Here is a 23,921-nt window from a genome sequence, read left to right on the forward strand (position 1 = left end):
TCGATATCGCGTTAAGTTCGAATCGAATAAGTGGGTCAAGGCGTTCATAGACTACTACATATTCTAAGACCTTAGAAAGTTGTAAGAGATATATTTTTATTACGTAGGGAAGATTTGATAGACCGATATTTCCCGTATTATCCCACAGAACATAAATTTTATAAACCATTTCATCGAGTATCCTATGTTCGCACGAAATAATATAGATTATAGAGTATCGAGGTTGCGTATTTCACATGTAACAGCAAGCACAAATGCTAGCAGGTAAATTCAAAACTCATATTAACGCACAGCCGACGTCTCCCGAGCTTTACCCATGATCAGAGCTTCCAATTATCTACGAATTAGCAATTATAGCTGGCCGAAACTACGGCTATTAAACGTTCCGTTCAATTTAATGATAATACCGTGCATTGCTATCTACTGTTCTAGGTCATTCGGATTCGAAGGGAAGGATAGTAGATTTATGTTATCCTCTTAAATGACGTTGCTCGTAGTTCACACTCCGATTTACATTCACCTATCAACCGATTCTAATCGAAGATTTCATTTAATTCTAACGGTATTAATATATCCAATAAAACTTTTTACACATTGTCATAAAATAGAAGGAATATAAAATTCACAGTTCGAAAAAAAATATAAAAGTTTTTTCTCTCGAATCGATATCCTTTTTGTAAATTCTAACAATGGTATCACGACAAGAGAAATAAGAAAGAAAGAAAGAAAGAAGAAGAGACGATTTCGATTTCCATTAATCATCTTCGCGGTTATCTTTGATTTCTTCAAGCACGTTACGTCACGGTTCGCCGAATTATTACTTCCTTCTTTTCCCTTTTTCTTCCTTCCTCTCGCACAAAGAACCAACTGAAAACAACGTCGGTAAGAAACGAAGCTGGTAAAGGAGACAATATAGCTTTTCCCTTCTTTCCGTACTTGTTCGAGTGGGCTCCTGTAAAGGATGCGATTACCATTTTATCGAGTCTGATTTGCGAGCAATTTACACGAAGCCTCACTTAGAAGACGATACTTTTCTCCCCAAACAAAGAGATCCTTTTCCCTTCCTTTTCTCTTCTTTTTTTCTTTTCCTCGTGAATTTCGATGAATCCGACGAAATTAATAATAAAAGAAAAAAGTATTGCTATGTTATTAAAATTATTCGCTACGCGTATAGGAACGATCGATTCAGCTTAAAATCTTTACAAACGAATCCGGAGAATGTACGGACCATTAATATCGCCCACGATATGTATATTTACTGCTGATGGTGATGGGAGATAACAAACGTATGGTTATCGCGACACGCGATAAACCCACCCCTTCAACTCGCCTTCGTAATACGTGTCCTCGTTACCCCGAACTCGTAACAAGAAAAAAATGTATAAAACTTGTCGTTCGAGTACAAAGAACGTAGGAAACTCGTTAATGCTTATCATTTAATACAGTAAAAATCATTCGAGTGCAGCTTTGTAAATCGTTTCTATCCATCTGGATTCGCCCGTTCGTTTATTCGCTCATTCGATAGAAACCATAAAATCATAGATTTTAAATAAAAAAATATACGAAATTCTCGACGACTTTTTATATTTTAAAATATCGACAAAAAGAGAAAAAACCAGAAGGAAGTTATATAGAAAATTACTTGACCGAACGCTTCTATCATTCTCAAAAAATATTTTAATTTATTTCGCATTGTGATTTAGTGATATATCATGAAAAAGAAACCAAAGAATTTTATTCGAATTTTTTCCTAGCTTCGTGAAATCAAAACGTTGATTGCAAACGATCTCCATTTCGAGCTATTGCAATTGTTTATTACTTAAGAAAACGATTGAAGTATATAGGATAATAAATAGAATAACATTATTGACAATCAAAGCTTCTTAAAGACTATTGATCGAGCAGTGAGAGAGAAGATATGTCAGAAATCAAAATCAGAAGAGTAACATATATATATATATATATATATATATATATATATATATATATAGAGAGAGAGAGAGAGAGAGAGAGAGAGAGAGAGAGAGAGAGAGAGAGAGAGTTCTCCAATGATTCTGAAATGGCAATGCGTGCAAACAGCGTCGAAGTGACAAATTTCAATTTCGCGCGGCGATCTTCCGATGTTTACCGGTATCTCATGGTTCACATCGATATCACGAATTTCATTAGTACTCTCTTCTCTGTTTGCCGCTAGCCTACGGATGTACGATAATGTCCACATAAACCAATTTCGATCATAAACAGTAATCGAACTATATACATACCTATATATGCATACCTGTATGTATATGAGTGTGTGTATGTGTGTGTGTTGAAAGAAAATGTCAGCAAACAGGGAATTTAATTATTTTAACGCGAAACGCGTCAAACGGAAAACCGGTTCCCTCCGAACGATGCGATGCGATGATTATTCGAGCCAACAATCGTTCCTATCGAAATTAATCGGAAACGGGATTTCGATAGAATTATATGAACAGCGCAACCTCTATGACTTCAGCACGTTTATCATTTTTTTTCAATAACTACAAATCTTACAGATAACATCGAAATAATTGTGAAAATATCTTAATCAGAATATTCGTCACAATAGTCTTAATAAATAAATTCAATGTAATTGAAGGTTATATAGCGACCGAACATTTTCCATCTCGAACTAACGATCCCGAACTAACGATCTCTCAAACGACGAATCATTCGTACGACGCTCGAAACTCAACTGAAACTCCCAACCTGCCAGTGGGTATTATAAATTGATTTGCTCGGCTACGGCGATGATTAAGTGGCGTGATTTGAACGCGTGGCTCGCGTGAGAATCCGATTAGGCGAATTTAAAAGCGATGGGAAAGGTTCGTTGCAAATTCGGAACGTGACACGGGAGATAGTCGGAAGGGGAGCCGTATGGGGGTTGGGAGTTAGGGGTAGGAGATAGTCCGTATATCGGGAGTAAAGGGCGGGGAATTCGAAGAGAAGGGACCTGGAAATCGCGTGTTAGAGGGTGCGATGGACGGACGTGCTAGCCGGTGGCCTTGCAATTACCATTCATTACTTTGTTGGGGCCAATTGACATAACTGATTGGTATTCGGCACCCACACAAGCCTCAAAGGACCACCAGCCTGTCTCCCTTCTCCTACTCTCTCTCCCTCGCAATGGCGGCTAGGCTCAACAAGGCCGAAGGGAGCTAATGCAGTTAGCCATGTCTGCATCGCGAACTCTATACGATCCTGACGGTCTAACCACCATTCCCTTCGTCTGCTCTTGTACTTCGCTCCACGTACTTGCTCTGAATGAGCAAGTTCACATATTTGAATCAGTGTGCCTGCTGGTATGTAGATATACATAGTATCTACTTTACGTTTAATTAACGATTTACCTTATGTACGGAGAATGAATTATATTTCTTATTAAATTTCAGATATAGAGAAATCTATAGGATAAACTGTAATTATTTAGAAAACATAGTCGTACGGGGTGCTATCGTCGATTTATTCCACAAGCGACGTCATATAAATTACATCAACGAGGAAGTTCGCGGAGACTTTCTTTTCAGGATGGCAAGGAGACCGAGGATAGAGGGTTAGGTTGGAGAGTAAGAGAGAAAGAGAAGTACGACTTTCTTTATACCTTAGCCTCCACGTTTTGCCGCATTTTCCCTCGGCTCTTTCCTTCCTTCCTTTTACCTTCGTGGCTAGCTACCATCGCTAGGCAGTATTTCCGTTGGTAAGAGTTGGGCGGAGAATGGAAAGTTAGCAGATAAATAGTGGCTAATACTTCACAAGAACCGGTCTTTCCTTCCGTTACTACCGCCATTGCGATATTCCTTTCGCATACCTATCTTCGCAACAATTTTAGACCCACTTATTCCATTCTTTGAGAGAGAAGAGTTATCGTAGAATTTGACAATATTACTGGCAGTTCTAGTCGAAATTCTTGGAAGGAAAAGAAAGGAAGAAAGGTAGAGAGAGGGCGAGAGATACAAAGAAAACGATTTAACGAATAAAGAGTGTTAAAATATGAAAAAGAAGAATAGAGAGGGGAAATGACATTTGTTGTTCCATGAAGTTGTACAAAACGAACGAAATCAAATAATATTCCAAGTTGATTTACGATTTCCTTGTTAAAAAGATAAAAAACTAGAAACGAAAATTAATCCTGGATATAGAAATAGAAAATTCCTAGAGGAAGATCATTATATTCTCACCTATTTGTAAAGCATACAAAAAGTCGGTATTAAGCTAATCTGAGGTAATGAACGTCATAAAAAAGTATATCTAACATGGAAAACTGTTGTAAGAGACGACACGCTAGAGTCTACTTCTCATTAGCAAGGCGATTTCCATTTCTTCGTGTAAACTGGATCGGACGAATAAACCGTTTGGTTACCTATTAATACGAATTTTTGGAAGTTTGCCAAAATAGTTTGTACTTTCTAGCAAACGAATGTTTTCTTCGAAAAACGAAGAAGAGAAGAAGCAAAACGCTCGATTTATTCTCCTCTATTTTCTCTTTCTCTTTCTCTCTCTTTCAACTTTCCCTATTTGCAGAAATAGCGTTTTTCTATTAATTGTCGAATAAACCCCAATTTCTTTGATCTTTACTTATACTGATTCATCAAAGATCTGACTTCCGTGTGTAACTTTCCGATTCATATACTATTTCCGATTCATACTATCGATTAAATAATTTCTGTGTATTACTTCGTTTTTACATTTAAAGACGAATTTATATACGTTGACTTAAAAAAGGTTGAATAAAAGCGATTGTCACATTTAAAAGATTAATCGTAGATATGAAATCTGCAATTAGAAAGTCAAGATCTTCTTCCGCCTCTTATCTATCGCTACCTCTCTCAATATCCACGAGCAGCGTACCAATTAACCGTTGACAATCGGTACGCCGAACTCTCGGACCATTTTCCCTCTAGTATTTCGATCGGTGCCGATAGCACTTTTGAAAAGCCCTGCCTAATTCGAGCCGATGTCATTAATGTCCGTGATTCAGCTATAAATTATTCAGGGTAATTGGATTCGGGCTACGCATAAAATCTACCAGGCAATATCGTTCCTATCCGTGACAGAGAACAACGATCTCTCGCTTCCTCTCTTCCTCATGTTCTCCGTAGTACGCGAAAGAGAACGAGCATACGCAGCAAGCGAGACCAGAGCAAAGAGGATTGATCATGTTTTCTCTATCTTTCTCTTTCTCATTCTCTTTTTGTCTCTGTTTCTTCATGCGTCTCTCCCTCTTATATCGTTTTTCTCTCCATCCCTATCTATCACTCCGTCTCCCCGTTTTTCTCCCTCTTTCTCTCAGGAAGTGTGGCTTATGCCGTGCGTCGAAGTACAATGTAAATCGCTACTACCACTGGCTGCACAATTAGGTACGGCAATATTTACTATTTGCCAATATGGCGATAGCTTAGCGTCCCCGTTAACCCTCTTCTCTTCCGTCAACTCCTTCTCCATACCAAAGCTAGCAATGCCATACTATTGCCTCTACTATTGCTGCTGTAACACGCGATAACAATCCTCGGTCGTATGTTCGGCACAATCGGAGATTGTCCAGTCGAATCAAACGCACGATCTGCTCGCTTGAGCGAATCTTGCTTCTCTGAATGCAGTATTTCCAATGATTCGTGTCTTAATGAAGCTTACTGTTCCAAACTATAACTCGACGGAGCTGAAGGAATTAGATATACTCGTGAGAGTTAGTTCGTTAGAAAATGAAAATCGATTGTAGGTTATTCGGAAAGAGCGTATAACATTAACCAAATAAATGAAGAAATGTATTAAGTGTATTATTTGACTCGTTGAAAAAGTATATCTCTTGGATATCCTAAAATCGATAAGTTAGAAAGAAAAAAAGAAAAAGAAAGAAAGAAAAAGAAAAGAAAGAATAAGTTTTGCAGTTAAATATTTTTTAGTGAACGTAACAACGAACAACCTGACTCGCAGCGGTATGTTCTTTCGAGCAAAACGATGCCAGCATTTTACTCTACAGCATTGTGCGCCTCGACTACGTTTCGTTGCTATACGTTTTACGCGTCGAATAAAGAAAAAAAATTTTTTTAGTCCAGCGTACTACTGAAATTTAATAAAAGGGTAGGAACAAAAACAGGATCATCGAACGAAACAAAAAATATTACATTGTTTCTTTTCGAATTTCGTCACGTCTTTGCTCGCCATCAAAACTAATGAAATGACAAAGATGACTGTCGTGTCAATTAATGAAAGGAAAAGCTACAAATGACTCGAATGAAGTTGCTATATTTAACCATATGTTTTATTCAAAGTTCTCGGTACGATTTAAGAAAGCACTTTGATACGATTACAACTCTTACTAAGGTTTTCGAAGGGTGACGAAATGGTATTGAAAAGGAACGAGTGTAAAGAGAGAAGGAAGAGGAATAAAAAACGAAAGTAAGAAGAAAACGAAATCTAGCGAAGACCATTAGAAATTCGGTAGACATGAATCTTTTGCTTTAACACGGCTTCGGATCTACGGATTGTTCGCATGGATATACGAGCGAAGATTAAAACTCTAGTAATTTCGTGCTAAGATATGGAAACGCCATGGAGTTACGAAAGTATGCGTAGTCGGATTTCGTGAAATCGTAGAGTTATTCGAGAGTGACGGCGGTATACAGTTAAAAGGGTATCCATAGCTACTTTTGACGAGAGAAACTACCACTCTCCGTGGATACCTTCATTATAAATATTTACGAACCGAGGATTCTCCTGTTCGAAGCTGGAAACGCGCATATTATGCGGATTCGTTGAATCGAAAAGTGTTTCTCTTAGGACGACTTTGTGACAAAGGATAGGAATTCAAAGATTAAAACGATTATATAAACAGTAGATTATTCTATTTATTTGTAAAATAAGACAATTGACAAGAATTGATTAATATAATGAAATTAAAAAGTAATTTTATTAAAAAACATTTGGGGATACGAGAACAACGGAAGCAGCTCCAGGTAAAACATAAGAAGATGTTTTGATTTTGCTACCATTGTTGATGTTAGATCCAACACTGGCAGTATAAACAACCAGTTGTTCGGGTATGTTCAACCACGTTCTGGCATCAACTTGAACAGCAGAGTTTGAGAAATTGACTAGCAAAACTACGGTTGATCCTGAAAGTCTGCGTACAACGCCCAAAACTTTCTCGGTAACAAGGATAACTTCGAGGGATCCATCCGCGATAATAGGCTTTTTCTTCAAAGCAACCAGAGCCTTGAATACCTTATAATGGGAGATAGGACTATTTTTTTGTACCGCCAAGTTCAAAGTCTTGTAGTTGCTATGAACCGGTAACCATGTTTTGTTACTCGTAGAGAAACCAGCACTCGTACTGTTGTCCCATTGGAACGGTGTCCTTTCTGGATCTCTTGATTTAAGATAGTATCTATCTGGACCCGCTTGACAACCAGCTGGATCGATTGTTTCTTCATAAGTGAAATCCCTATCCAGCATACCAATTTCGTCGCCGTTATAAACGACGGATACACCAGGTAGAATTATAGACAACATGTTCAACTGATCGGCTCGTTCCTTTCCGAATCTACTCGGAGCTCGGTGATTGTCATGATTGCCGACCACCCAGTTGGCAACGTAGTCTTTTGAAGGGACATTACTCATCCAACGATCGATATAACGCTTGAAATCAGGGGCTGAGGATGCGTTATTAAGATCTGATATAAACATGAAGTTAAATGGTACAGTAGAACCGGCGTCGTAATATCTCACTGTAGAATTAAATTCTGCGTAAGCTTCGGTAAGGAACATCTTATAATCGCCTTTAGTTTTATTAGAGTGGTCATCGAGTAACTTTCTCCAGCTTGCAAGTACATCGTAGGTCTCATCCAGATCCTTGGTGTAAATATGTTTAAGAGAGTCATAGTCATCCGATGGCAAGTCAGGACGATTAGCTGATGGCTCGTCTAAGAATCTCGGATCCTCGAACATAAAGTTAATCGCATCGATACGGAATCCCTCGACTCCACGATCCATCCAGAAAGAGTAAACATCCTTCATCTCTTGATCCAAATCCTTGTTACGGTAGTTCAAATCTGGCTGACCAGCAACGAATTGATGGAAGTAATATTGTTCACGTTGCTCATTCCATTCCCATGCTGAACCTCCAAAAACGGAGAGCCAATTGTTGGGTGGTTGTCTCGTACCGTTAACGTATGTTGCATTCCGCCAAATATAATATTCATCGTACGGCTTGATCTTTTGTATGCTCTTTTTAAACCACTCGTGCTCGGGTGAACTGTGATTTGGCACATAATCAAGAATTACCTTAAGACCGAGTGACTTTGCTTTTGCCACAAGTTTGTCAAAGTCATCCAGAGTACCGTATTCTGGATTGACGTCTGTGAAATTGGCAATATCGTAACCGAAATCAGCTTGAGGGCTGGTATAAATCGGCGATAACCAAAAAGCATCCACGCCAATATCCGCAATATGCTCCAATTTGCTGGTAATACCGTTCAAATCGCCGATACCGTCGCCATTGCTATCTTTAAAGCTTCTAGGATAGATCTGATAGATCAAACTATTCTTGTACCAGTCGGAGTTCGCAGCCGAAGCTAACGAGGAGAGGCAAAGCCCCAATAACACGATTTTCGTTATTGTTTGCCACATTGTCGATTACTGATCAAACTCGGTGATCGATCGATCATTTATAGTAAATGACTCGCTAGAAAAATACATCAAGTAGCATCAAGTATACATCAAAGCACATCGAAGTGCTATCGCTTGTAATAAAAAATAGATATCGATAAATCAAGTGAAGTGTTTAATCACGATAAATTCTTTGCAAAGGGGAATACCTCATTGAGCGATTACAAACAAAAAATTATGATTGTTTATCTACCGTGATAAATCTGTGCATAGTGAAGATATAAGGATAACAAAATCTCCGTTATTTACTTTTATGACTTCGAAACAAATACTGCGAACAGGATCATCGAACGAGTCAAAAAGTATTTCTTTCTGTCCACTGAAATTTCGTCGTGCCTTTGCACGTCATCAAACCAACCTAGTTAAATGACAAAGATGATTCTTCGTGCCAATTAAAGAAAAGCTAAAAATGACTCGAATGAAGTTGCTGTATATGTATTACCATACGTTTGATTCAAAGTCCTCGGTACTATTTAAGAAAGCCCTTTGATGCGGTTACAACCCTTACTAAGGTTTTCGATGGGTGACGGGGTGGTATTGAAAAGGAACGAGTGTAATGCACGAGAGAAGAAGAAGGAATAAAGGACGGAAGAAAGGGAAAAACGAAATCTAGCGAAGACCGTTAGGCAGTCCGTATTCCCTTTGAAAGTATATTCCCTAGTGGCCGGTCTCCAAAGTGAGAAGAGGAAAGAAGATAAAGAAATAGCGTCGAAGTAGGGAAAGGATGAAAAGGCGAATGAGATGGGCCCAGCGTTAATTAAGACGCTGCGAGTTATCTCTCTTCCTCTCCTGCACACCCATATACATAGTTCGAATAAGTAAACCACGAGAAACGAGGAAGAGTTTTCCGGTGGTGTCAGAATCCGAACATTGCTTACCTCTGAGAAATAAGAATGACCGAGTCTACGCTTTTGACGAAGTCATAGGATAGTGGGTGGGGAATTTGTATGCTCGATTTCGTCGTTTGCTTTCATCTTTAAAGCATGGAAATAGAAAGACAAAGAGAGAGATAGAAAGAGAAACATGTTTATCAGATATAACAAAGAAAATCTACAATTTCACGCTGAATTTCAAAGTGTCCGAGTTCTTCTTAAAGTGTACTCCGCACGACGTCACTCCTAGATAGAATGAGAATAGAGAAAGAGAGAAAGAGAGAGAGAAAGAGAAAGAGAGAGAGAGAGAGAGAGAAAAGGAGAAATGGAAAGAGCGAAGGACGAATAGAGAATATGCCGTCAAACTTTACTCGGAATACGAAGTGACGAAGTCAAAGTTTTGAAATCTCTTTCGAGCAAGTGTCACGAGTTATATCATCTAGAAAGCTCGTTCGAGCGAAATAAAACGAGCTTGCAATAAAATAAATAAATCACCAGGCAATAGAGAATAATTAAAACGAAATGCTATTGCGATGTCTATACAATCTGATTATAAACCAAAGCGAAATTGTTAATTTTACGAAGATATACATTATCCATATATACATAGATATACTTGCATGTTCATCTTGTGAAAATCAGTTTTTCCTTAAATACGAGACTCTGTATGTAGAAACAGTATATGTAAAAAACTATATGTATATTTCAGCAAAAAAAGATAGTGCGGAAATGGACGACTAAGCGGAAGGAAGAAAATATTTTAAAAGTATCCGGTTAGAAAGAGAAAGAGAGAAAGAGAAAGAGAGAGACTCAATTAATATAATCCCACGCTCAACAGCGCACCGTTGATTAAGATCGAAAACGTTCTCACGGGCGTCACGAGCCTTAATCGATAAAACGTATATACGTTCGTATCTCTATAGATATATGTGCTAGCACAGTTCGGAGTAGGCAAATATACCCGAAAACTCAGGCTCTATGTAGGTAGCTAGAGGAAAGGGTAACATGGAAGGACAAGCCCAGAGATAGCGAGAGAGAAATCGGGTTGGCGAGGTGGTGAAGCAGAGTGTTAATTAAGACGCGCGGAGTTATCTCGCGACGAACAAGATGCGACGTTGTTACAGGAAGCAGTCTACGTTTTCGTAAAAAAAAACAAAAACAAAAACAAAAAACAGAACGAAAAAGAAAGCTGAAAAGAAATGGAAAAATTGAATATGCGAGAGACCGATCTTGGCTGTGTTCTCGCGTATACATATGTAAAGACATTCGTCCAAATGCATGCACATTGTATCGTCGTAGAGAGAAAAAGAAAGAAAGAGAATGGCATGGAAGAGAGGAGGTCTCTTCTCTCGACTGTCTCCTTGTAGAACGAGAGGAAGAGGGAGTCAGGCATAAAGAAAGAGCTTGAAGAATGTGCACTCAGCGTGATTGGTGCTGCGCGTCCGCTGGATAGTCATGGATGACGGTATGAAAACTTGAAATTTTCCACCAACGCACACGCGTATATTCTTCAACACGCATGCATTTTTCCTCTTCCTCTCTCTCTCTCTCTCTCTCTCTCTCTCTCTCTCTCTCTCTCTCTCTCTCTCTCTCTTTCTCTCTCTCTTTCTCTTTCTCTTCCTTCCCACCGCTGAATTCATATATAACTTACAGCGCAACTTCTTCACCTTACCTTTTATTTCGACTCTTTTTCTTTAGAAAAATGCCCCATTTAAGGTCGACGAACTCGCGCACAACTCGCGTTTTTTCCCACAACACTCTCAAGGACAATTAAAACAAGACGACGAGCGAAAATGTCTAGAATAGATGTTGAATAATCTCACATGAAATTGGATGAATTATTTGGATGAATTTTTGCTCTTACACAGCTTCTGATCTATGAATGAAAATGGATTTCTACGAGTACATGGATTTACGAGTGAAGATTAAAACTCTGGTAATTTTATACTAAAATATGAAAATGTCTTGAAGATACGAAAGTGTGCGTACTCGGATTTTGCAGAATCGTAGAGTTAATCGAGAGTGACGGCGGTATACGGTTAACAGGGCTATAGTTACTTCTGATAAGAGAAACTACTACTCTCCGTGGATACCTTCATTATAAATATTTACGAACCGCGGAATCTCCTGTAGGAAGCTGGAAACACTTGTATTATGCGAATTCGTTGAATCGAAAAGTGTTTCTCCTAAGACGACTTTGTGACAAGGAATAGGCATTGGAAGATTAAAACGATTATGTAAACCGTAGATTATTGTATTTATTTATTTATAAATTAAAACAAATGAGAAAGATTCATCAATACAATGAAATTAAAAAGTAATATTAGATAATTCAATACTTTTTATTCTTGTTTAACAATCGATAAAATTACTTCTCACATTTAAATTTTCTTTAACTAATATTACAATAAATTTGGAGATACGAGAACAACGGAAGCAGTTCCAGGTAAAACATAAGAAGATGTTTTGATTCTGGTACCACTATTGATGTTAGATCCAACACTGGCAGTATAAACAACCAGTTGTTCGGGTACGTTCAACCATGTTCTGGCATCGACCTGAACAGCAGACTTTGAGAAATTAACTAATACGACTACCGTTGATCCTGGAAGTCTGCGTACAATGCCCAAAACTTTCTCGGTAACAAGGATAACTTCGAGGGATCCATGCGCGATAATAGGCTTTTTCTTCAAAGCAGCCAAAGCCTTGAATACCTTATAATGGGATCTAAGACTACTTTTTTGTACTGCCAAGTTCAAGGTCTTGTAGTTGCTATGAACCGGTAACCATGTTTTGTTACTCGTAGAGAAACCAGCACTCGTACTGTTGTCCCATTGGAACGGTGTCCTTTCTGGATCTCTCGATTTAAGATAGTATCTATCTGGACCTGCTTGACAACCAGCTGGATCGACTGTTTCTTCATAAGTGAAATCTCTATCCAGCATACCAATTTCGTCGCCGTTATAAACGACAGATACACCAGGTAGAATTATGGACAGGATATTCAACTCATCGGCTCGTTCCTTTCCGAATCTACTAGCAGCTCGGTGGTTGTCATGATTGCCGACCACCCAGTTGGCAACGTAGTCTTTTGAAGGAATATTATTCATCCAACGATCGATAAAACGCTTGAAATCAGGGGCTGAAGATGCATTATTAAGATCTCCTAAGAACATAAAGTTGAATGGTACAGTAGAACCAGATTTGTAGTATCTCACTGTAAGATCAAAGTCTGTGTAAGCTTCGGTAAGGAACATCTTATAATCGCCTTTGGTTTTATTAGAGTGTTGATCGAGTAACTTTCTCCAGCTTGCAAGTACGTCATAGGTCTCGTTAAGATTTTTGGTGTAGATATGATCGAGAGTATCGTAGTCATCTGGCGGCAAGTCAGGACGATTAGCTGATGGTTCATCCAGGAATCTCGGATCCTCGAACATATGGTTAATCGCATCGATACGGAATCCCTCGACTCCACGGTCCATCCAGAAAGAGTAAACATCCTTCATCTCTTGATCCAAATCCTTGTTACGGTAGTTCAAATCTGGCTGACCAGCAACGAATTGATGGAAGTAATATTGTTCACGTTGGTCATTCCATTCCCATGCTGAACCTCCAAAAACGGAGAGCCAATTGTTGGGTGGTTGCCTCGTACCATTAACGTATGTTGCATTCCGCCAAATATAATAGTCATCGTAAGGCTTGATTTTTTGTACGCTCTTCTTAAACCACTCGTGCTCGTGTGAGCTGTGATTTGGCACGTAATCAAGAATTACCTTAAGACCGAGTGACTTTGCTTTTGCCACAAGTTTGTCAAAGTCATCCAGAGTACCGTATTCTGGATTGACGTCTGTGAAATTGGCAATATCGTAACCGAAATCAGCTTGAGGGCTGGTATAAATCGGCGATAACCAAAGAGCATCCGCGCCAATCTCCGCGATATGCTCCAATTTGCTGGTAATACCATTCAAATCACCAATACCGTCGCCATTGCTATCTTTAAAGCTTCTAGGATAGATCTGATAGATCAAACTATTCTTGTACCAGGAGTTCGCAGCCGAAGCTAACGAGGTGAGGCAAAGCCCCAATATCACGATATTTGTTACTGCTCGCCACATTGTCGATTACTGATTAAACTCTAGGATTGATCGATCATTTATAGTGTACGACTCGCCAGAAAAATATATCAAGTAGGTAAGCACATCGAAGTGGTATCACTTATAATGAAAAATAGATATCGATAAATCAAGTGAAATATTTGATCGTGATAAATTCTTTGCGAAACCTCATTGAACGTTCTTGGCGGATTACAAACAAAAAATTATGATTCCTTATCTATCGTGATAAATCTATGCATAGCGAAGACTATCAACATTTCACTAACAACGTCTCTCTTATCTACTTTTACCGTTTTACTTTGTAATCCATCAATATTGCAGTTTAGGTTCGGTACGTTATTCTGATTTTTTTACGATTCGTGGGAATACTCTAGTTATAAATTTTCTCGTTAGTTTATAGATTGTCTTTACAACGATCGTTACGAGAAGAGATCGTGCAAAGCGATAAAGCAAACCTAACATCAGCAAAGTTCTTTTTCTTCAGTTAAAATAAAAAAAAGTCCATGAAAGTGAAGAGAACAAACAAAACTTTACAAATACAATGTAGTCGTAAAATGATTGTGTAGGTACGTACGATATTCCATACGAACGATAAAATACCTTGGGCCTCCCACGCCATTCGAAAGACTGTAAACATCGAGCTTGCGCAACTTCTCGCGTGTTCAAAGCGTTTACGAGCGTTGGCCTCTCATAACCGCTATCGTGGTTATAACTAATTATACGTAGGGTAGGATCGACCTCGACTTGCTCTGCAGTGCTCACTTCCTTACTTACTTTCGAAAGTGCGTGGAAGGAAATGAACATTGTTCTTTCACGAAGCCGACGGTTGGCAAAAGAGTAAATCTTAGAGTTATTTTGCGCTCGCTCATAACTTATCGCGAATAATATCAAACTAAGATCTTACTGAAGTTCTTCTTTTGAACTAAGGTGTTATTTTTAATATTAAAAATTTGTTCAACTTGTTCTTAGAACATATCTAGATTTGTTCTAGCCGTGTAACGTTTCAAGCAATTTTATTTGTTAATAGGTATGTACATAAAAAATTGAAGAGAGTGAACAGAAAAGATATTCTCTTATTTTCTGTCTTTTTTTCTTTTTTTTTTTTGTTATCGAACTTGATTTTCTAAAGGAATATCGATTTGTTCGCACGATACCGACAGCTAAAGTCGAAGCTTTAAGTCAACATTCACGGCGTTCCCTTGATATTCAAGAGAATGAGAAAGCTTTTCACGATGGGTGATAGCTTCGAAAGAGCAGCAGAATAAGAGGGAGAAAGAGGAGTTAGAGACGACAGGGGTGTCTAGCAGGGTGTCGGCATAGCCGATGTAACAAGGCCACCTTATGTCAGCCACCCTTGGCGCGATGGGGTAGTCAAACAAACCCCTCGCAGTTTACGGCCGTAATTAACTTCCCAGGTTATTAGCCCTCGTTCACGGAAGTAACGCGCTACTATCCAACGTTTCTCTTTACTTCTCTCTCTTTACCTCATTCCCTTACTCGTCCTCTGTCTTTCTCTGTTTCTATCTTTGATCATTTACCAACAAATTTTACGTAAATTATCCAAAAGACCTTCAAAGAAGCTATCGTATGTACGCATCGCCTTAATAACAATTATTTCGCAAACTATATGTAGTCTTTGAAAATTATTGGAAATAGTTTGACGATATTAACGCAGGAAAGGGAGATAGATGGAGATAGAGATAGAGATATAGAGAGAAAGAGAGAGAGAGAACAATTTCGAGACTGCAAATTTTGGAGTCACCACAAACGAGAGAGACATCAGCGATGTCAAATGCAAAGTGCTCCTGATACTGCAAATTAATTAGCCTAACAAGTTTATTCGAGTCGCCACGGTTCGATCGCTAATTAATTCTCGAACGATAAACGTTCTCGAGTGAATTATTGTGATCAATAGGCTTTCGATATAGAGTGCCCTTTAAATATTTATTTAAAATGCATGTCAATACTCTAGGATCAAAGTATTTTATCGGGTTCAAGGGAACTTATCAAAGGTAAAATATAATTACATTTAAGCAATAATATAAAAAACATACGTGTGTAGAAACTAAAATAAATCAATACACGCAAAATAAAACGTATGGGTTACATGTCGTAAATATCGGATAACCAAATGAATGATGCGATAAATGTCACGATAAATCCAAAAATAACTCTCTCGTTTATATCTTCACATTTTACGCACGCTTTATACACAGAAAACACGAAATACATTAGCGATGCATTGATATTACTGAGGCACGAGCACGCGCTTGCGTAACATTTGCAAGTAAATCAAGGGAAAACTTAAGGATAGCTATATCTCCATCAAAAAAAAAAAAAACTGAGAAAGTAGAAACAAAAAGAAGAATCAGAGAGGAAATACAAGCCCGAGTAGCAGAGCAGAACGAAGGGAGCTCTTGGAAAATAAAGGACAACATTCGTTATTTATAAGCTACCCGGTGAAAAATGTTTCATGAGACTCTCGAGATTCTCTCAAACTTCAATCTACTATCACTATTACATCATTTTTTGCCATTTTTTGTGGCAAAACTTGCTACTTGCCAAAATGAATTTTAAAAAAGAAAATGATAATGAACATACATACTTATTTTTCACGCATTATGACTTTATGAAACATCGTGTGATCTTTCTCTTTCTCTTTCGGTGTATCTCCTTCTTTTCATAGTATAAAATACCTTTCCGTTCTCTAACGTTCTTATGAGATGAAAGCGAAGAAATACCATGTTAACAAAATCACGCATCGTTGACTGCTATGAAATGATCATTTTTCTAACATTTACATCCGAAGAACAATATTTTTAAGCTCTAAAAGTAATAGAAAATATTTCTTATCATCGTTATCGAAGGCCTTTAACCTTCTAACGGATTTATTTCATAGGAATCTTAGAAGAACGAATCAAAGAACGAAATACTAATTTGTCGACTAATTTGTCGAAAAGTCGGGAAATTACGTAATCTCTCACTTCGATTTGCTCGGAAACAAGCAAAAGGGAAGATTCTTAGCGACGATGGCGCGTACGCTCGCGGCATTGCCTCTTCACTTTCGAGTCTCCACCTTGCGACGAACATTTCGTAGGCACGCGTAATTAAAATAATTAGTAGGAATAATCTCAGGGTCGTAATAGCGTGTAACACTGGAGGAAGAGTACGCTGGAAGAAGGAAGTCGACTGGGATTAAGTTAGGAGTTCTAGTGCTAGGGAGTACAAGGTGGATAAGGTAAGGGTGACCATAATTAAAATGCACCAATGTTAACTGAGCCGACATACCAATGGTACTCTAATCCTATCCGCAAGAGTAACTTTCTAGGACGTACCCACGCACTCGGTATCGTTCAAAAAAGCATCTAAACGTTTCCTTCCTTTAACGTTTTAAATACATATTTCAAAATTTTTCCATCTTCTCTTTTTCTTCCACTCTCGCTCTTTCTATTTTACCGTGCTCACATTCCAACGTGGGTCACCTAGAGACGACAAATTTTACCTACGTTCGCGAGGTATTAATTAATTTGAAAAAACCACACTTTCGAGTAGGCTCGTCCACTTGACGAATCGGTCGAGTTTATTTAAATGTTCCTCAGTTTGATCGCGGATTGACTCACGTTAATTGTAACCCTACCTTCTGCGTCGTTCACTCTATATACTCGAGTTCGAATTTCTTTATGTATATTGATACACGGACGTGCAGACACACATCCATACTCTCACACAGTGGAAGACTCGTTACTCGTTACCATTAATTTTCGAGGGTTCCTTCCGCGGACGATCTCGAAAGCCACATTGAGTTCAACAGGGAGCACTTACTGATTAATTAAATCGCGATAAAAGAGGAAAGCCAGGCTTCTCCTGTGATATAGGACACACTTTAAATAACGCTGCCGGCGTTAAATAACGTCGCTTTCTTCTTAAGCGAGCCCGTGTGCATTCGTTTGTTTCATAATAGTAGTAGTAGTAATCGTAACGACTATTCATTGTACAAATTGGAGAATCCTTAATGGAGCGAGCAATTAGTGATACGTTCGTTCGACATGACGTTTTCATGTGGGCCGCACATACAAGCTTCTGATGACATCTGGACCTTGAAGTCTCTTCCTTTCTTTCTTTTTAAGAAATTACCGATCGATATATCGACAAAACGTCAACTTCTATTTCTCTGCAATAGGAAGACGAGAACGAAATGTGGCTCGTGATACGATCGAAACCAAATATATTGAGTGCATAGCGTACGTCACGTAGCGACCTTCTGTCATCCGATGGTAGTCTACCAAAGAATATCTGGATAATATACATTGGCCGAATATTTGCGTTTGTCGTTACGAGTTAAAATCGAAATATGCATTCGATCTTGTATAAACAAAGAATAAGATAACGAACGAATTCTAATTTGTTTGCGAAAATGAACACTTTTATTACATAAATATTTTTATATTTTTTCCGATTCAACTCTCTTATCTTTGATAGACGATGTCGGCGTTGTTTCCTACACGATAAACAGCGCTAAGATAAAGGCAATAATAAAAAAGATAAAAAGGTGGATTAATAGCAAGATTAGAGTTATCTGCTACCATTTACTTCCCACTACTCACGTAACACTTGCAAGGATTTACTAACTACAAATAAAAATAAACGTGTTTTAAAGGATATAAAAAAAAAGAACAGGAATATTCAGTAATGTCTTTGAAGGAAACTAACAGACCAGAATCACATCGATCTCGTTCTCTCGGATTACGCGAATAAAAATAGTATCCTCGATGGAAGAACGTAATTAACGACGAACTTTTTTCAAATCCTGCAATTACCTAATTTGAATCTCACATTCGAGAACGACGACTATCTGTTCGAAAGCACATCCTCTTCCTGCTACTTCATTCGTCTCGGAGAATGAGCGCGTTCAACTCTTCTAACAAGGACTCTCAGCAAGCTTTTCAACGAAGATCGCACGAATCAGAGAAATCGATGTGAAATTCCGAAAGGAATCCTTTCCCCTTTTGATCAAAATGCGAACGACGTATAAAGTCGAATAACAGCGTAGCGCGAAGGAGGAAGAAAAGAAAAAATGAAGAAGAAACTTGAGAAGGATAGATTTTATGTAGGTAACAAATAACGGAATAGAGAATCTTGAAATGTTACAATGCCTGAAGAGTGAAACGGTCGTGGATTTCGATACGTAATACAAGACAAGAAACAATGGAAAATGATAGTAAAAGAAAGACAGTACCATCAGGTGTAATGACTCTTCTTCTTTTCTCTTTTTCTTTCTCTTTTTTTCCTTCTGACTCGTAGAAACGAAAACGATGCGTCAAAGTGTACTCGCGATATTCAAAGCTCGGAGTAATTCCAGTAACGAGAAACAATGAGAACTGAAGGTTTGGACTTTTCGAGAACTGACGTTCATAATAAGAAACGTAAAGGAAGAAAGAGAAATAGAAGAAGAAAGAGAGATAGGAAAGGACTTTACGACTTCTCACCAAGAATCTCTGTTCTTGTACATCGTCTTGACATTGAACGAAATTAATAAAATTCCAAAGTATCCTTCGAAATTACCACCATCGTACGTATATCTCCCTTCTTCTTTCTTTCTCTCTTCCTTTCTTTTTTCTTTAACACAAAAGAAAACTCGATTGAATTTTTCACGTCTCATTGTATCGCTATTGCGAATTCCATCGCACTTTTCCAACTGTTGAAACGCATACAAACGAGAATCTTTTCTCTAGCGACGATTGAAACGAATTTTGTTCGGTCGAACATTGTCGAATGTAATACATGCATACGTGCACATACATGTACATACATACACACATCCATTGAAATTCACTACCTCTTTTTAATTAGTCCGTGTAATTAAGCGTTCTCGTTCGACCAATATCAGAGTGCACTCGTAATACAAAACAGTAGGAGTTAGTTCGCATCGTATCAATTTTTATCTGTCTCTCGTTTTAACATTTTCCTATATTTCTCTCTCGCTAGTTTAGAACTTTTTTACTATTCGTATTTTACAATATGTTATCGATGTCAAGCCAAGAACATTTCTTTACTTATTCTTTAGCGTCTAATCAACCTCCTACTCGACAAATTAACTTGACCAAACGAATCTCAATGTTTGTACAAAGGGTCGAGCTCTATCAACCGTTACTGTGAATCAGAATGCCAAAGGTTAGAATTTATGGAATCTAACGCTTCACGAGTGTATCCAAGGAACGTCGTTGCTTACTCGCCTTTGAGTCCGTTTTCCTTCAGAAAACAAACCTTGGGAGTAGTAAAGGAACTGTTATTAATTTAATGGAAGACAATGAGAAAGGGAGAGAGGGAGAGAGACGAACAGACAAACAGACAAACAGATAAACAGACAGAGGTAAAATATAATTGTAATATTCCGGATAGTATAGAAGCAGGCTGTAAAGTGGCCAGGAGGAAGGTAATAGCGTACGCAAACTATATTACGTAGTTTACAACGCTTGCTTTAATTCCAACGAAACATTAAGAGAAGACATTCTACTTTATCTCTATTCTTCTCTCTCACTTCCATTGCCTCCAATATTAATCCGAATCGCAATCATGTTCACCGATTGTACGTTATACTATAACCATTCATCTTGTCTTTCGAATTTTATATTACAATCACGACATTTTATATAATCCGATTCGTTTCAAACCGCAATAATAAACGTAGATCGTTAAATGAACGACACTAATTCGAGTTCTGGCTTGAATTGAAGAAAATCGCTTCGTTAAAATTTACCTGTAACATAAGCCCTTTTTACCCAACAAAAGCTTTCATTTACGAGGTAAATGAAACGAACAAATTTCGCGAGATCGATAAGAATAATAAGAGCAATATCAGAAAATCTAGTTAGCGTTCGAAAAAGCTAGTAATGGAAGGCGACATCTGGTCCATTTGAAAGTCGAAACTCATCTCCCTACCTTTGCGATCAGATCGGCCTAATTTCCGGTGAAGGGAGAAGCAGAAGTTAACTCTCTGACGATCGAACAACTATGTAAGTTATTTTTATCAAAGAAAAAGATATTGCGAACAAGTTTCAGGAAAATGTATTTTCCCTTTCTGATATCTTCGAGCGATCTTCTTTAATAAAATTAGGACAGATTCATACTGTAGGAGTTAATAGAGAAAAATCTCGTTAACAAGAGAACTATCGTTCATCGCGTTCGATCAAGTTAACGATAAACTGTAGATACTTCCTGGCGTACCGCAAAACGGGCTACGGTAATGTTCAAGAAAATGAAGTGAGATGAGGGCCCATCGTCAGACGTAAAGAGCTCGATTTAGCTTCAAGTAATTGTCCCATTTACACGGTAATGAAGTATAGAAGAGGGATCTCCTGTCTTTCGTGAGAATCGATCGATCCTAGTCAGGATCTCCGAGATGGAGAATTTTTCTCGATAAAAACGTGCGCTGTAAAAAACCGTAGCTCAACCTCAAACATCGGATAAAGTATTATATTTAATTAATCGTGGTTACGTTCAACGGGGAAATTTTCTTTTCCTATTTTCTTTTTTTTTTACATGTCGAGCAACCGCCACTTTAGGCAGCAATGCCTCTGTCGTTGTTCGTACGTATAAATCACACACCTTTGGCGTGACTCGAATATAAATCAAAAGCTAGCCGCGGAACCGCAGTCTCGACGCGGATTCTACGCGCGTACCTTTGCGTTAGGGTTGCCATGAGGCGTTGGCTACACTGTGGTTCCGCGAAATTTGCATTTCCCTGAGAGAGAAGGAGAGGAAAAACACGAGTGCCTCTGCACTGATAGTACTTTTATTTTTCTACTTTTACTAGTATTCACGTTGTTTACATCTCGCCATAGAGTGCAACTTATTCTCTTATCTCCTCCTCGATTACCACGAACTCATACCGACAACGTGACGCTATTACGAAGAAAAGAATGCGTTAGATTTGATTTTTTATTTAATATATATGAAGAAAAAGAGAAAAAAAGTAAACTGGCCAAGTGTTACCAGGAATTTTACCGAACGATGATAAATATTATGTATTGATCGATGGACATTGCAAAAAATATTTACGATTTATTAATCTGTCCGTTGATTTTTTTCAAAAGTATTTTCTTTCTTTATCTTATAAATATTGGAAAGTACGAACAATTATTACTTCTTCGTAACATTATACTTTTTCTTCGAGAACGTATGTAAGTAGATATACACGTATACGATGGTAGTATAGTAAGTTTGATAAGATCTCGTTCCACTTTTTTAAAAGCAAGAAGAAACGATGGCGAAAGTTCTCCTAGAGAAACTTCTCCCAAAACACGAACTCGCGTATGTACCTACCTACTCGAATTGGCACGTCATCCTGTTACGAGGGAGCAATACAGAGTTTCTCGCTATAGAACGACCATTGCGATGTAGCCTGAAACCGAACAATCCGATCTCACGGTAGAGATTACTGAATTAGGAGAATTTCTAAACTGAATTACAACATAGGAGAAGGAAGGCATAAAGGAGAAGAAGATGTAAGGGAAAGAAAGTCAAGTTCTATACACAAAATTCCAATTCCCAACAAAGCTGAAATATCATCGTATTATCCCTCGTTTTCCTGCTCATGACACTTTCTGATAAGAATTCCGAAATACGATCGCTACCAATCTCTATTTTCTAATTGTAGATAAACCTAATGATTATTCGTTATTACGAATATTCTCCTTTTTGCGAAGATCTTCCACTACGTGCAGATTTATTTTTCATTCTGAAATGTATTTGAGTTTTTTTTTTATTACGATTCAAGTAATTAACGATTAAACTCGACAGTGCTAACGCTAATTATTACGAATAAGCTAGCGGTAAGTGAACAACGTTGTAAAGTACATGTATATCCCTTCTTGTTATCAACGATACTGTCGTTATCAGCGACATTAATCCTTACATAGAACCACGTCGACTTCGTCTGATACATTTATATACATATATATATACATATATATACATATATATATACATATATATATATATATATGTACATATATAGGTACGTGAAGCTACTCGAGCATCGTCGTTAGCCAGCGGGTGGTAAAGGCTTGAATACAAATTAATTAACGCGAGAGACGCCAAAGATACCAAGCCTTTGACTCTTCATTTCATTTTCCTTCTTCCCTTTATTTCTTTGCGCGGAGGACTTCAGATTTTATAACCTCAAAATACCATTATTGTGAAAGCACGCTCCAAGAACGAACAAAACTTTTCACATTACTATTTCCTTAAAACAATGATTCTAATCTGCAATGCAGAAAGTTGAAAGAAAAAGAGAGAAAAAGAGAGATTCGCGATAATAATGGAAAAAGGACAAATAGTTATCGGTTTTGGTATCTGAAAGAACATTAATTGCTGACAAAGTGAAAGACTTATTGCAAGACTTATCGACTATCTTCTTAAGATTTTCTCGAGAAAAATTATACATAAGTTTCTTTCATTGTTTTTATACTAACCTTTTAACAAAAAGATATAAAGATAATAATTACTAATAATACGAGTATAATAACAAAAAAATTTTATTACTTTGATTTGATAAATTTAATTCTTATTCGTTTCTGATATCCTGACTCGTTCCGATATGCATACACATTTCTTCCGTCATTCTTTTCTTCATCCTGACATCTCTGCAATGAAACAATTTTCAAAAGCAAAGATCACAGAGAAAAATAAAAAAAGACAAAAGAACAGCAGAGATAACAGCACAGGAATATATTTCCTAGTACATAATTTAAAATCGTCGCTGACAGCAAGTTTATTCTAGTGAGTGACGCATACACATACGACGATGACTTCCCTATACGTCGCGTCAAATGAAGCTTAAAATTGTCGCACAAGGAGACAACCACATGCTTGCTTCGATGATCAAGGAAGAATTTCATGGCTATTTGAGAATTTTGTTGGTATAATAAACGAGGAAAGGATATCCTATACATGCGTGCATACATGCATGCGTATGGTTGCTGTGTATGGATATAAAGGGCTTGGACACAAAAGATTCAATCGTCGAAAAGCTTTTGTAAGAATCATTTTCATTCGTACATATTGTAAAATAAAGTTGATATGTATAAATTAAAATTAAAAAAAAATTATCTAAAAGATATCGTACCGTATAATAATGATTTACTTATCCCAAAGAAATCATCATTCAAAAGATGGTGCTAGAAACAGTAGTACTACTATACATATATTATATATCACACTCTCTCGCACAGATTCTTGCAAAGCTTGG

At 37.7% G+C, this 23,921-nt stretch overlaps 3 protein-coding genes across 5 annotated transcripts in view; 1 reads left to right on the top strand and 2 right to left on the bottom strand.

The window, feature by feature from the left end:
* Nucleotides 1-23,921, top strand: part of LOC127072597 (protein artichoke-like) — a 110,924-nt gene that overhangs the window by 72,880 nt on the left and 14,123 nt on the right. The window lies entirely within an intron of this gene.
* On the bottom strand, nucleotides 6,905-8,667 carry LOC127072610 (maltase 1-like). Its single transcript, XM_051013141.1, has one exon. It carries the CDS (start codon nucleotides 8,644-8,646, stop codon nucleotides 6,931-6,933), a length of 1,716 nt encoding a protein of 571 aa, XP_050869098.1. The 5' UTR covers nucleotides 8,647-8,667; the 3' UTR covers nucleotides 6,905-6,930.
* On the bottom strand, nucleotides 11,791-13,693 carry LOC127072611 (maltase 1-like). Its single transcript, XM_051013143.1, has one exon. It carries the CDS (start codon nucleotides 13,670-13,672, stop codon nucleotides 11,960-11,962), a length of 1,713 nt encoding a protein of 570 aa, XP_050869100.1. The 5' UTR covers nucleotides 13,673-13,693; the 3' UTR covers nucleotides 11,791-11,959.

The sequence above is a fragment of the Vespula vulgaris genome, chromosome 2 (assembly GCF_905475345.1).
Source record: "Vespula vulgaris chromosome 2, iyVesVulg1.1, whole genome shotgun sequence".
Classification (NCBI taxonomy): domain Eukaryota; kingdom Metazoa; phylum Arthropoda; class Insecta; order Hymenoptera; family Vespidae; genus Vespula; species Vespula vulgaris.